General features: G+C 44.8%; 1 protein-coding gene across 2 annotated transcripts in view; it reads right to left on the minus strand.

Annotated features, from left to right (window-relative positions):
• The window catches only part of CILK1 (ciliogenesis associated kinase 1), a 52942-nt gene that overhangs the window by 21052 nt on the left and 17713 nt on the right, over window positions 1–14177 (minus strand). The window contains exons 2-5 of one of the 2 annotated variants that reach the window (XM_004285613.4): window positions 13482–13750; window positions 9856–9910; window positions 5313–5434; window positions 4240–4319 (exon numbers count right to left, since the gene is read on the minus strand). In XM_004285613.4, coding sequence (XP_004285661.1) covers window positions 4240–4319; window positions 5313–5434; window positions 9856–9910; window positions 13482–13582 — 358 coding nt within the window. In that variant the 5' untranslated portion in view covers window positions 13583–13750. Of the gene's footprint in view, window positions 1–4239; window positions 4320–5312; window positions 5435–9855; window positions 9911–13481; window positions 13755–14177 lie in introns of both variants that reach the window. The other variant, XM_033416289.2, reaches the window with a different exon arrangement.

Raw genomic sequence — 14177 nt, forward strand, 5'->3', positions numbered from 1 at the left:
TCTTTTCATTACTGAATAATAGCAATAATTATTATCAGCCTTATACCCATGGGTTCTATTCCTTGGTAATTTAAGGTATAAGACCCTCTTGTCATGTACCTTTACTTTTCATCTCTATTTTAACAAAGCATCACGATTTTATCACTATGAGAGGAAACGCTGCACAGTGGTTAAGTGTGTAGACCGATCGGGTTGCCTGATTTCAAATCTGGCTGGAAAATCACTTAACCTCTCTGTGCTTCACTTTCCTCCTCTGTAAAATGGTGAAATAACAGCATCTACCTCATGGGTTTGTTTTGCAGGATTCAGCGTGTTAATATTTGTAGAGCTTTCAGTGCAGCGCTTGGCACATCTGCACCTTGCAAGAGCTTGTCACTGTTAGTAGTACGAATCCTCTCATTTTATCTTCCCCACAACCTGGCAAGGGGGACAGGCAGACACGGCTCCATTTGTTGCAGATAAGAATTAAGGCTCGCGAGGCCGGTGACTGCCCACCCCCCCTCACCCCCCCCGGGGCCCCCCCGCCTGTGAGGAGGTGGCACTAAGTTCTGATCTGACTCCTGGCTGGGCACGTGTTCTGCTGATGTGTGCACTCAGGCTTGTAACAATGAGCCCACGTCACCCTCTGAGCTTCTGATTCACAGTGGAAACCCTTATTGCTGGGTTATTCAGAGATCAGGCAACAGCAAAGTGCTGTTAACACAGAATCTTCCTGTTCGAAACTGTTTGGCTTTCAGAACACAGGAACAGACCTCCAATTTAATTTCAGGGTACCCCATGCCAGTCGAATAACAGAGGGATTTTCTCTTCCATCCTGGCAGAAAATGCGTTGTGCTTCGTTTTTTTATTAACAACCCTTGGGCAAGAAAAACATCAAGCCACAAAGAAGGCTTTCTCCCCTCCACATTCTGTTCATGAGGAATCTGATAGGAATATATGGAAATAACCAGAGAATACTTAAACATTATGAATTTCTGTAGCACAACTTCCTGCTAGGGAAGTTGTAATTTCACAGGTATTACTGAATTTAAACCTACAGTGCTTTTATCAATAAGGCCAGGAGGACAGCAACACATAGAAAGGCCAAGGGCTGACTCAAGGTCACGCACAGCAAGACAGTGGTGAAACGTGGTAGCAGAGAACCACCTCTTGGGGCCAAACATTGTCCTTTAAGCCACCTAAGGCATTCTGGATTTCCTGCATGGATATTTGTAAGGGCAGGGCAAGGATGAAACACGGTTTGCATTAATTATTTAATTCCTGCAAAGTATATCTGCTTTGGCATTGCTCGATCAGCACCAAGTGGAGCTGAGTTTTCATTCCCTGTGGGGGGGAAGTAGTCACTGACATGAACCATGGCCATGGCAACCACCTGCAGCTCTGTTCTCTGCTCCCAAAGGAGTCCACTCCCAGGGACAGAATGCACCTTCTCACAGTGAGAACCAGACAACAGGGAAGAGCCTGACACTCACAAGACAAATCTGCAAAGTGCTTTTGATTATTTCTCTTCCGTGACTGGAGGAAAAGAACAACATTAAGCTCCAAAGTTAAGTCAACACCGTATGAAAACCATTCAAAGCTTTCAAAAATCATTTATCAATGAAAATGAGATAGAACCTGCAAAATGAATATCCATCCCACCTCCAACTACTATCACCACTTTCTTCACTTCTTGTTCTCTGTTCTCTGTGAGAAGAGACAGGTTTTTCTAGAGAAGTGTAGCAAACGGGCACAGATACGGGAGCTAATCTCCGCTCTACCGCTTTAATGCAGTGGGGTCTTTGGCAGGTCTTTAAACCTCCCTGAACCTCAGTTTCCTCTTCTTTGAAAGGAATAGATACCATCTGTCCTCTCTACCTGAGAAACTGGCAAGGAAACAAATAAGGTAACGGATGAAATAATATTAAGCTCAGACTGGGACTGGCACTTAGCTGGGGGAGAGTGTCCACAAGAATCTTAGGGAGAAGCATGGTGCTGGGGTTAGAAAAGCGAAGGAGGTCTGACCGTCCTAAACTGAGCTTTCCCTTCCACCATTTCTGAACACAATCGGAGTATGTAAGGTGTGCAAGGAAGACTGACAGTGCAGAGTTTCAAAGAGGTGTTTTGACACAATAATTTAGGGATGCTAAATTACTGGATACGAATATGTACTCTGTGTGTGTGTGCATACATGTGCATTTGTGGGTATTGGGGGGAGAGTGTATGTGTAGGTGCACATGTGCATGTGTACACGCAGATGTGTGCGTGTGTATGCCCAAGTATGGGTGCGTGTGTGTGCGTGCGCGTCTGCGTTGATTTGATGGGATTTGGTAGAGACCTGGATAAAAGGATACAAGTTCTTTCTGGCAACAACTATCTGAGTCTCACAAAAAGCAACAAAAAGGAAAGGAAGAGAAAGCCAACACGTATCAACTTTCTTATAGATCCACCATGCCGTTCCCAGTACTGAGCAAAGAGCCCCAGTAACTGAGACACTATGACGGGTCCCTATGTGAAAACTTCTGGTTGGCCTTTCTCTTTGGAGAATCCCTTTGATTTCTCACTATTTCTTTTTCCTGGGCTCTCAAATCTAGTAAGTGCCTCTTCTCCTCCTACTTGTCCCTAATGACACCATACCAGAAGTTTTCAGCATTTTGCAGACTCATACCATCCCTTGGGAAATTCTTGTGGCAAAAGTGCTCCTTCTACCCGTGTCAGTGGAATCAGAGATACCTTTTACTGAAAACTTTTTACTAGAATTGGTTCACGGGCTTGCATATCACTCTCGAATTATTCAGCACATGCCCGCAGCTTCCAAGAACTTGTACAGACAGCCTCTGTTTGGCCTCTACATGTGATGGTTGCTTAGGGGTCACAGAGCAGGCTGGGAAGGGTCCCAGACGTACCATGCAGCACAGTGTCTTTTCCCCTCACTGCCAATTTGCGTCAAATCTGAACTGACTGTATCATCAAAGGGCTTCCGCCCAGTTTCCTTATTGGGTAATGAAACTCATTTGTTGGTGCAATATTTGCAATGGCAATGATACCCTTAGACTGGGAGGGAACAGATTTCTGTCTGTGCAAGATCAGCTTGCCATCTGTCTGTATGTCAAAGCAACCTCAAATGGCCTTCTGAGGGACTCCTGGCTCCCCTGGTGGACACGTCCATCCCGAGGCTCTGCGTTCATGAGAACATATCGACCCAACCCAAGTTGGGTCTGTGGCCAGTTAGTAACCCAAACTAGTAATGCCTCAGGACTGCTGGAAATATAACCTCAAATGCATTGCTACTCAATACTGTTCAAAAGTTCAGCTAAGAACAATAGTGATGGAGGATTTCCTGAAGGGTATGTGACCATCCATACCTCTGGATGCCTTAAATCTCTCCCTGGACTCACCAGACCATCCCCAGAGTGGATCATACTGGGCCCCAGTAGGACCATTTTCTCTGATCAGGTGATGTAATTGGCCTATATTGAGGAAGATGACCTGAAACTGTCCCATGTAACTTGTCACTGTGTTTACCATAAAGTCATGTTACATAAGGATCCATGACAGAAACCTCTCTGGTATCAGTACCAAGAAAAGTTCTGCTTCTCTTGGGCAACTGAACTGTTTTTACCTTGGAGGGACCATGTAGGTTGTAATTGGTCGTGTTTCACGTTCTGCATTGTCTGACAGCAAACTCAGGCTCACATCTGTAGCCTGCTTCTTCTACTTAAGTAAAACTTGCTGACATGTATTTTGTCGATTGACCTCACCCCGGCTATGTCCGTGCCTTGTTTTGCCTTTTTCTTTGCTTATTTTAAGTGTATTTTATTTTCCTGGATTGCATAGATCTTGTTAGACCACTTTGTACCCTTCTGAACAAGCTGAAATTGAAATACATTAAAAAAATGAAAAGCCACAGCAAAGCAGTGTTAGTTAGTAGGTTAAACATCATATGTGAAGCTTCTATGAATTCTAATCGTAGGTTCCTGATTAATACACCAGTTAATGGTCAGGAATAACTCTTAGATCTGTAACTAACAAGCTTCATGTTAAAGCCTAATGAATAAGAACACACAGACATGATAAATAATGAGGGAAATTCAGAAATCAAGCTACAGAAGATAACATATTCCAAAATCCATTGGCAGCCTCTCAACTCTTCAATTTTTTCTGAGAGTCGATTACAAAAGACACTGATGCTTCCTACATCTTCTACCTGATGACAGCATTTCACTGCTATTCCAAAGCACAAAACTCCAAATCACCTACCGTGTTTGTGAATAAATGCAAGTCCTTGCAATATCTGATACATGATATTTCTTATTGCAGATTCAGGAAACAACTTATTTCTGTATAGGGCAGAGGAAAAAAAGTTATAAGTCTAGATTTATGAAATTTGTTAATGAAAACAAAGCCCCTGTTTTCATGTTCTTTTGGTTATACAGTAAGAATTTAAGAAAACACTTGCTGACATGCTAATTTGACTAGATCCTCTGATAATAAAGATCAAAGAAAAACAACTGCTTATCCATGTAAGAGAGCCTACCTTATAAGCACCAAATCAGTTATGTTACAAAAAAGCAACGATCAAACATTTAATAACAAACAAAAAAATTCCCTCCAAGGTATCATATAAAAGTCTCCTCTCTCCATAATATAATTAAAGCTTAAAAATTTTTGATGGGGAAAATCTGAGGTCTTTCAGATGAAGGGCTTATGAGATGCAGTGGATAGTGACATTTTCCCTGGTTGCGCAAACCACACAGCTTCTCTGCTGTTATTGACAACGGAAACGATATTTGTTCACTGAAATCACTCAGAAGGATGCTCAGAATGGCATTCAACTGCCACCAGGAAAATGTGCCCAAGAGGTTCCACATGGTTTACTTGTCAAGTCCAAAATGACCATCAGAGGTAAGTTTTTTTAATTAGTTTCTTTGTCTTCCCAGCATGCGAGCCCTGTGCACTGTAGTGAGAAAGGCACTGAAAGGAACCTGGAAGTTCCGATGGATGGCTCAGAATGAATGAAGCTGCTACACCCCTCACTTGTGGTCACTCTGCCCATACAGTCCTGTTGGGAAGGAGAGCTGCAGAGTATCTGTTAAATCTCTGAGCCTGTTAGGGTGAATAACCCATTAAGACATTCAAGACGGCTGCACTGAAAGCAGCTTCTCTGCCGTTATCACAGGGCCTCCAAAGCAGGAATGCAGATGGGGCCCCTCATCTCATGGGCAGCTTTAAACAGCCAAGGCCAAGCAGCGTGACCACAATAAACAAAAGCAGAAAGAAAACACATCCACGTTGCAACATTTATTTCTAAGATCATGATGACCACACTGTACCTTTCTTTAATGAGTTGGTAAAGATTTTCCTTCATGTACTCAAAGATAAAATAAAGATGATCATTTTCCCTGATAACTTCTTTTAATTTTACTACATTGGCATGGTTGAGCTTCTTTAAAGACTGAAAGGCGAAGAAGAAAAACAAAAAATTAGAGCAAGTCTGTTGTTGAAAAAAGTAATTCCACATATACTTAGGGAGAAACACCTAATTCCAGAACCACAGAGTGCCACAATTCATTTGTTATTGACAACGTGTTAATAAATGGTATTTCTCTGAAGTTGGTATTAACTTTATGTAGAAAAACTATTTCAATTAACTGACGAGGAGGTAAGAACTTGACCATAACTGGAACTCCTGGCTGTCCCCAGGACCAGGCAGTGGGCCAGGGCTATTTTAGGTGCACTCCCTCCAGGTGATGGAATTCACGCCATGAAAGTGGCCAGAGGGGAATCCATTGAGGCTTTGATTGATCTGATACTGAAGAGGCAGCCGCTGGGAGCTGAGATCACCAGGCAGCAGTCTGCAGACACTCTGAACAGGAAATTGCTCAGACAGAGGCTGGCAGCCTGATTCTCCCAACTTTCTTCTGACACGTGTGTGTCCATGGGACGCATAGTGCTCCTTACAAGGTGAGTGTTAAAGGAGGAGAAGAAGGAGGGGAGAAGGAGGAGAAATCTCATGGGAAAGATCCTGAGGTGAGATGGGAGAGACACCTCTGCTTCCAAGAACAGCAAAGGTAAAAAAGTCAAGCGGGGCATGAGGAACAGAGGGTGGCTCAGAAAATGGTAAGTGACCCTCTGATTATTCCCCATGCGCATGTACGGTTTTCCTCCTCCTGGAACATACACGTGAGTGCAGCCATGCGCAAGCTATTTTCTGTTTGCATCACTAGCTCTGTCCACGGTGAACAAATACACTTTCATGTTGGTGAGCAGTAATCCAGTTCATGTGTGACAGCCGGACACCCAACTGTGGGTTTGCTCACCAGGTGATCAGAATTTGATAGACCGTCTCCTTCAAGAATGCCTCAAGGGGTCACCGTGGCAGGGGGTTGAGCCCTTTCATTCAAAAAGCCTCTTCCTCATAGAGACGTGAGTCCGATAATAATAAATTGTAAAGTGCTCTTTATCTTTGAATTTCCTTCAAAGGAACATTCCTTCTATAAAACAAACAGAATGTCTGAAGATGAAAGTGTTAACATGAGTGTCCAAATCTGGAAGGACACTCAGTAACGACACACCCAAGGGATCAGAGCTGGGGAATGTGCAATATGACCGAGTTGCTTCAAGCAGCTGGGAAGAGAGAGGAAATATGGCCAGTGAATGAGAACAAAATAAGACTCTTCTGGAACCTCTTCCCTGAAAGACAAGCTTTTGCCAAGCGCCTCTCTGGCAGGAAATAAGTAGCTGTTTTGGCCAAATGGCCAAATCCTTCCAGAATGACCCAACAGGCTGATTACTTTTTCTAGCTGGGTTGGATTTCTGGTTCTCCATGAGTAGCAAGCATTGCCTAACTTGTAAGCATTCACCAGACTCTCATGGACTGCAGGCGTCTTTCCTGCTTGTTTGCTTAAAATGCACCAGCAGCAATGGCTGAGGTGTCCAGTGGATGAGCAGCAGAATGAACAGGACAGATTCATTCAGAGGAAAATGAAGTCGTTTTCAAAGCTTTGCAAGAAGAGAATTCTAGGCAAGGAGGAGGATACCGTCTGCCGCAAGTGTGTTTTGAGCAAGAATTACCGGCCCAGGTCTAAGTGGCTCCAGCTCTCGTTTCTCAGTGAGGCTCAGGGGCAAGTTAAAGTCTATATCAGTTTAATAGAAAAAGAATTAATTTAAAACATGAATTAATTTTGTGGAGGACTTCACGTGATTCATTTTCAAGAGGTATATTTCCAGAAAGAAGGCATCTTGGGTTGGCTTGGGAAAGGCTTCCAAAAAGATGTAGAGGCAGGACAGTCATATCAGGCAGAGAGGGAGCACATCAGGGCGATGCTTCAAGGAGGAGTAATCTGCAAGCTCTGAGTGGTCGGTGAGCGTCCCATACACGAGACTTGAAGGAAGAATCAGGCTTGGACAAACTCGGTGGGAGGGCAAGGGCACGTCAGGAGGGAGCCCCTCAGAGATTGGGTGTGGGAGCAAGTGGCCACCCAGTGTCGGAGGGATGAGAACTGCCCGGATGCCAGGTGGACGCCCACTGAAGTCTTCTGACAGACCCTGAGCTTGAGACCAAGCTTCGCTGCCTAGAGCTGTGTTTCCCTCCAGCAAATTACGGAATCTCTGGGCCTCAGCTGTGCCCATCGGGAAATTCAAGATACTAAGACTTTCCTCATCAGGTGGTTGTGGGGATGAAATAAGACAGAGCACATAAGGTGCTGCCTGGCCCATAACAGCTGCTCAGTAAATGGTAGATGGTGTGTGAGTGAACAGCTGAGTGCTAGGGAGATGAGAGGTGTGGAGAGTGGGGAGCACAGGCCACTGCAATGAGCTATGGTTTCTGAGTGCAGGGGTAGATGATCATTAACACAAGAGGGAGAAAATATAAGCACTGAGGGAGGCAGACATTCTAGAAAATTCAGACGCTGGTGTCCACTAAGCAGTTGGATATATGGGACTGAAGCAGGGGTCAGCAAACTTTTCTGTCAAGGGACAGAGAGTAAATATTTTGGGCTTTCTAGGTCATATGGTCCCTGCTGTAACTCCTTAGCTTTGTCAGTGTAGTGTGAAATCAGCCACAGATAATATATAAACAAATGGACATGGCTGCGTTCCAACATTTTTTTTTTTTTTTTTTTACAAAAACAGGCAGTGGGCTATTTACTGACCCCTGGTCTAAATGCATAAGAAAGATAAAAGATGTGATGGGGCTGCTGAAGCAAGGGGAAATGAATAAAATCACCCAGGAGGAGAAGCCAGAGCAAAGGAGAAAATTGCTGAGAAGAGAATGTGAGGAATTATCCATACGTAAAGGGTGAAATCATAGAACCACTGGTGAAAGGCAAGAAGAGGTAGAAGAGGTGGGTCAAAGCAGAGTCCCAGAGACCTGGGAAAGGAGAGGAGGAAGTGGTCCACAGACAAGAAAATGTCTGACAAAATGATCCGGGACTTTTTTTTTTTAATCTTTTGGCCACGCCGCACAGCATGTGGGATCTTATTTCTCCGACTAGGGATTGAACCTGCGCCCCCTCTGTTGGCAGCGCAGAGTCTTAACCACTGGACCGCCAGGGAAGTCCCAATGATCCTGGACTTGACAGCTGGTGGCTTTTAGGAGAGCAACTTCCGTAGAGTTGCAGAGGTGAATGCCTGATTCAGTTAAGTGGAAAGTCAGTGGTGGGAGGAAGTGACAGCGGAGGGGGTGCTCTGGAAGGTAAGGTCCGGAAGGGGAAGGGGTGGGAGCTCCAGGGGAGGGAGGGCTGAGCCTGGTTAGACAGAACGGTGGGCACATTGATGGACTGAAGACAAGGAGCCAGTGGAAAGGAGTTTAAAGATATGGGAAGGTTTATAATAGCCAAAGGTGTCCCAGTGTCCATCGATGGATGAATGGATAAACAATATATAGTAGATCCATACAATGGAATGTTAATCAGCCTTAAAAAGGAAGGAAATCCTGACACATGGATGAATTTAGAAGACATTCTGCTAAGTGAATTAAGCCAGTCACAAAAATGACAAATACTGTATGATTGCGCTTGTATGAGGTACCTAGTGCAGTCGACAGATAGAATGTAGAATGGTGCTGTCCAGGGGCTGGGAGGAGGGATTCACGGGGAATTATTGTTTAATGGACATAGAGTTTCAGTTTTGCAAGATAAAAAGAGTCCTGGAGATGGGCCATTCTGATGGGTGTACAACATTATGTATGTACTTAATACCACTGAGCTGTACCATTTTTAGGTCAAATACGCAATTCTATATCTATTTTGAGTCCTTTGGGTTCTAGCACAGGACACCTTTATCGCTGTTCTAACAATCTGGACTATTTCTCTGATTATCTACCTGGCAACCTGCCACTTTCCTTTGAGTTGTTGTTAACCTTAATGCATAGGCATTGTTTGCAGAAAATGTGCAGAGGAGCCTTCTCCAGAGATGGCTACAAAATGTCATCGTTACATATGTTCAACTTCTGGATGGTATGACAGATTTTCTAATGTTGTCCAGTTTGCTATGTAAACAAAACTGTGCAAAGCTTTAAAAAAATGGTCAAAAGGTAAGTACTATGTATATTTCATCACCATTTGAAAGAAAAGAGACGCTAGTGAGAAACTAGTGAAAGTTGAATAAATCTGTGGTTTAGTTAACAGCACTATTACCAAGGTTTAAAAAGAAGTACATGCACACACACCAAAAAACTAAAAAAAAAAGTGCACACACATAAATAGCACAGCAGTCTTCTCCTCTCAGCTGTCAGCTGCATTATGTTATCATCTGCCTCCTTTTTCAACATCAGTGAAACAATTCAAACTGTATCAACTATAAATCAATGCATGTATAAAGCTATTTTCATCAACCATACCATAAATCATCCCTTTGTGTATTAATAAATACCTTGACCTCCCGAAGGTTCATGCATTCCTCCCAGGAATAAAACTTTCTTTTCATTCTAAAAGAGAAGAAAGAAACAAATAGCACGTTTATTCCCAGTAACTGGCTATGCTTTATCTTAAAAAAAAATGTTTTCGTTCTGAACCTAATGAACAGTGCTTAAAGTGGGTTCCAATTTCTACCAGATACTATACTATCCAAAACAGCATTTTATTTAAAAACCTGGCAGTGCAATCAATCCTCCAGCACAAAATTTCCCAGCAGAGTTAGCACGAGGGCATTGCAAAGAGGCCTGGACTGCTGTCTTGCTCTGTCACTAATTAGCTAACCCTGCCCTGGAGGAAAACCCCCCAGGCTTATTTTATCTGGACCAGAGCTGTCCAATCGAACTTTCTGTATTGGTGGAAATGTTCTGTACTGTCCAGTACGGTAGACACAGGTGACTACTGAGCACCTGGCGTGAGGCTAGGGCAACACAGAAACCGAACTGTTAATTTAAATTTTAAATTTAAATGATATATGATTACTTGCCACCATGTTGGACGGCACAGGGATGGACACTCCGGTACAGGGGGTGGCAAACTATGGCCCACGGGCCAATTCCACCCGACCATCTGATTTTATAGAGCCCATGGGACAAGAATGCATTTATACTTTTAAATGGTTGGGAAAAACAAAGCAAAAGAAAATAATAATTGTGACATGTGAAAATGATCTGAAATTCCAGTTTCAGTTTCCATAAATGAAGTTTGGCTGGAACACAATCACACTCATTTGCTTCCATATGATACATGGCTGCTTTCCCACTACAACAGCAGAGCTGGGTTATGACAGAGACCACATGGCCTGCAAAGCCTAAAGCATTTACTGTCTGGCCCTTTGCAGGAAAAGTGTGCCAACCCCTGGTCCAGAGCCTGAGGGGAGAGACAGACAGCCTGGTGAGCTGGCCAGAAATCTAAGGGTTCTCTCTTTCATGGCCCTTCAACCACATCATCTCATTTGAATCTTATAGCAGCACCATGAGCTAGATGGGATGGGTGGAAACTAAGAAACAGAGAAGTTATGCCATTTCACCAGGGTCTCATTGCTGGCTAGTAACAGATCAACTCTCATCTCTCTCCCTCACTCTGAGAGTCTGTCCCAATGTCACACTGTCTCCCAGCTGAGTGACCATGTCCTTTATTCATGCCCCAGATATATTTTAGCCCCTGCTACACGTGGCAGAGGCCCAGGCACTGGAGATACAATGATGGGCAAGACGTTGCTCATGGAACCGACCTCGGAGCAGGAAGGCAGGTCATCCATCGACTTCTGTGCTGAGTGCCATGCAGGGAAGGGACAGGGCACCATGAAAGTGGACCCCAACGTGACCTAATCTTGTCTAGGGTATCAGGAAACAGCCTTCCAGTGAAGTGGTATTTCAACCAAGACCTGAAGGACCAGGAGAATTTGGCCTGGTCGGAGGCATGCGGTAGTGAGTAGCATGGGAAGACAGAGGGCAGAAAGGTATCTGGTGAGTTCAAGAAGCCAAAAGGCCAGTGTGGCCAGGACAAAGCAGGCAAGGGAGTAGTGGGAGGAAATGCAGCCAAAGAAAACAGGCAGGGGCCAAGTGAAGCAGCAAGTTGTAAAATTGGGGGCTTGACCCTAAAACTGATAGGAAGACATTAAAAGCTCTTCGTTTGGGATCCCTGAAAGCAGAGCCTGAGGCAAGGACTTGGATGCAGGGAGTTGATTTGGGAGGTGATTCCAGGAACCCAGGGCAAGGAGCAGGGAACCTGAGAACAGAGAGGGGGGAAACCCATGAAAGGACACATTACAGAGCTGACACTGCAGTGGGCAATGGGGGCTCAGTCCTGCTGGGGACCTTCTGTGGACCAAGCAGGAGCACCTTGGTTGAGTCTCCCACGTGCACCTGAGGTGGGATACTGGTGGCGGGCACATCACTGCACACCTCAGCATGCTGAAGTCAGGTGGGACAAAGGGACATAATGGGGCAGAAAAGAAGGTTTGGTACAATTGATTTTTGACAATTAGTCTCACGTGTTTAATATAATCCCTTCAGGCTGGAATGGACAGGGGTAAGAATGCAAGCCAGGAACCCTAGAGAGGAAAGTATTCTAGAGGCAGAGGAGGTAAATGATAATGAGTTGAATGGGAGGTTAGCAGTGGGGAATTGGAGAAGTAGGTGGATCAGATAAATATCTGGTAGTTAGAGTCTATAGGACCAGACGACCAGTGCTGGGGCACAGGGAGGGGTTTCGGGGGACTCCCAGGCTTTGCGGGGATGGAAATGTGTCATTTATCAAGATAGGCATTATATGCTGGATGTAAGTTCAGTTTTGGGTATGATGAGTGTGAAGTGTCTTCAGGGCATCCAAATGGAGATGTTGAGAAGGCAACTGGATATAGATGGGTGTGGCAGGCAGACTCTAAAATGGTCCCCAAAGCCCCCCATCTCCTGGTATTCACAAACTGGCATAACCCCCCTTCTTTCAATGACCTGCTTCTAACCAATAGAATACAGCAGTTTGAGAGGATACCCCTTCTGTGATTAGTTTACAAATGCAGTAAGATGTCACTTCCATCTTGGTTGAAGACTCTCAGTGCCTTCTTGATTTCCACGTCTTGATGGAGCAAGTTGCCATGTTGTGAGCTGCTCTTTGGAGAGGCCCACATAGCAAGGGACTGAGGGCAGCCTCCAGCCAAGAGCCAGCAGAGGACTAAGGCCCTCAGTCCAACAACTCCCAAGGTACTGAATGCTGCCCACAGTCATGTGAGTGAGCTTGGAAGTGGGTCCTTCCCCAGTCCAGCCTTCAGATGAGATCCCAGCACCAGCTAGCAGCTTGACTGCAGCCTCATGAGAGACCCCAAAGCAGAGAACTCAGCTAAGCCAGGCCCAGACTCCTGACCCACAGAAACTGTGAGATAGTTGTCTTAAACCACAATTTTGGGGGGTAAACGGTTATGCAGCAACAGATAACTAATACAATGGGTCTGGACTCGGATTGCAAAGGGCGAGTGGGGTGGGGGGAGCAAAACCGTAGTCACCAGACTATCACACGTGTAAAGGATCCAAAATAACATTTCATTTCTCAGTTTCAGTTTCCTTTCCTATAAAGTATTTCTTTTTTTTTTTCTTTGCAGTATGCGGGCCTCTCACTGTTGTGGCCTTTCCCATTGCGGAGCACAGGCTCCAGACGCGCAGGCTCAGTGGCCATGGCTCACGGGCCCAGCCGCTCCGCGGCATGTGGGATCTTCCCAGACCGGGGCATGAACCCGTGTCCCCTGCATCAGCAGGCGGACTCTCAACCACTGCGCCACCAGGGAAGCGCCCTATAAAGTATTTCTTAATCTGCTTGTTACTACCTCCCCATATGAGAAGATCCTTGGAACAAGTACTAGAGCTGTACGCCAAGTAGTGCGTCTAACTTGGGGATGTGTTTAAGACTCTAACACGAGCATCCCAGAGTTCACAGTCATCTAACCCACAGCAATCAATGTCTGAGATTCTTCTCCATGCCTCCCCTGTAGAAACTTTTCACAGATGAAGAATGGAGAGCATAGAGTTAAAACTATGTTGACGATGTGTCACTGAGGATGGATTCGTGAGCATGAAGGATAAAACTTACTTTTTAATAGCAATCAGTTCCCCAGACTCGATGCTTCTTCCCAGCAGGACGGAACCATAGGTTCCATCCCCGAGTTGCTTGATGGTTGTGTATCTATTCATGGTGTGCCCGCTCAGGCCGGACACTCATCTCAGGGCCAAGGCGGATCAGTCCTGCAGCCGCAGCAGACCTCCCCGGAGTGTAACCAGATTTTCCTATGGCAGCACCAGCACAAGGTATTCAATAGAACGTGACTATCTCCCAAATACATATTTTCAAAGATGAGTCTTCTGCCTGTAGAGAAAAATGAAAGACAAGAATAAATGTTAATGTACATTCTATGTCTGTCTAAATCAGGGGCCAGCTGTAACCCCCAGTCTGCCACCTGTTTTTTTGTAAATAAAGTTTTATTGGAACACAGTCATGCCCACTCACTTGCATACTGTCTGCAGCTGCTTTCACGCTACACAGCAGAGTAGGTGTGACACAGACTGTATGGCCCACAAAGCCTAAGGGATATATTATTGTACCCTTTACAAAAAAAAAAAAAGTTTGTTAACCTCTGGTCTAAATAATGCTCTTTTCCAATGTTTTATAAAATGAGACACAGCGTTCTTGGAAAGTGATTTTATCACTGACTCAGAAATGAATCAGCTGCAATTTGATGCCTTTCTGCTGACTAACCACTGTAGGCAAACACGACATGATAACTACGGT

Source organism: Orcinus orca, chromosome 10 (assembly GCF_937001465.1).
Source record: "Orcinus orca chromosome 10, mOrcOrc1.1, whole genome shotgun sequence".
Taxonomy (NCBI): Eukaryota; Metazoa; Chordata; class Mammalia; order Artiodactyla; family Delphinidae; genus Orcinus; species Orcinus orca.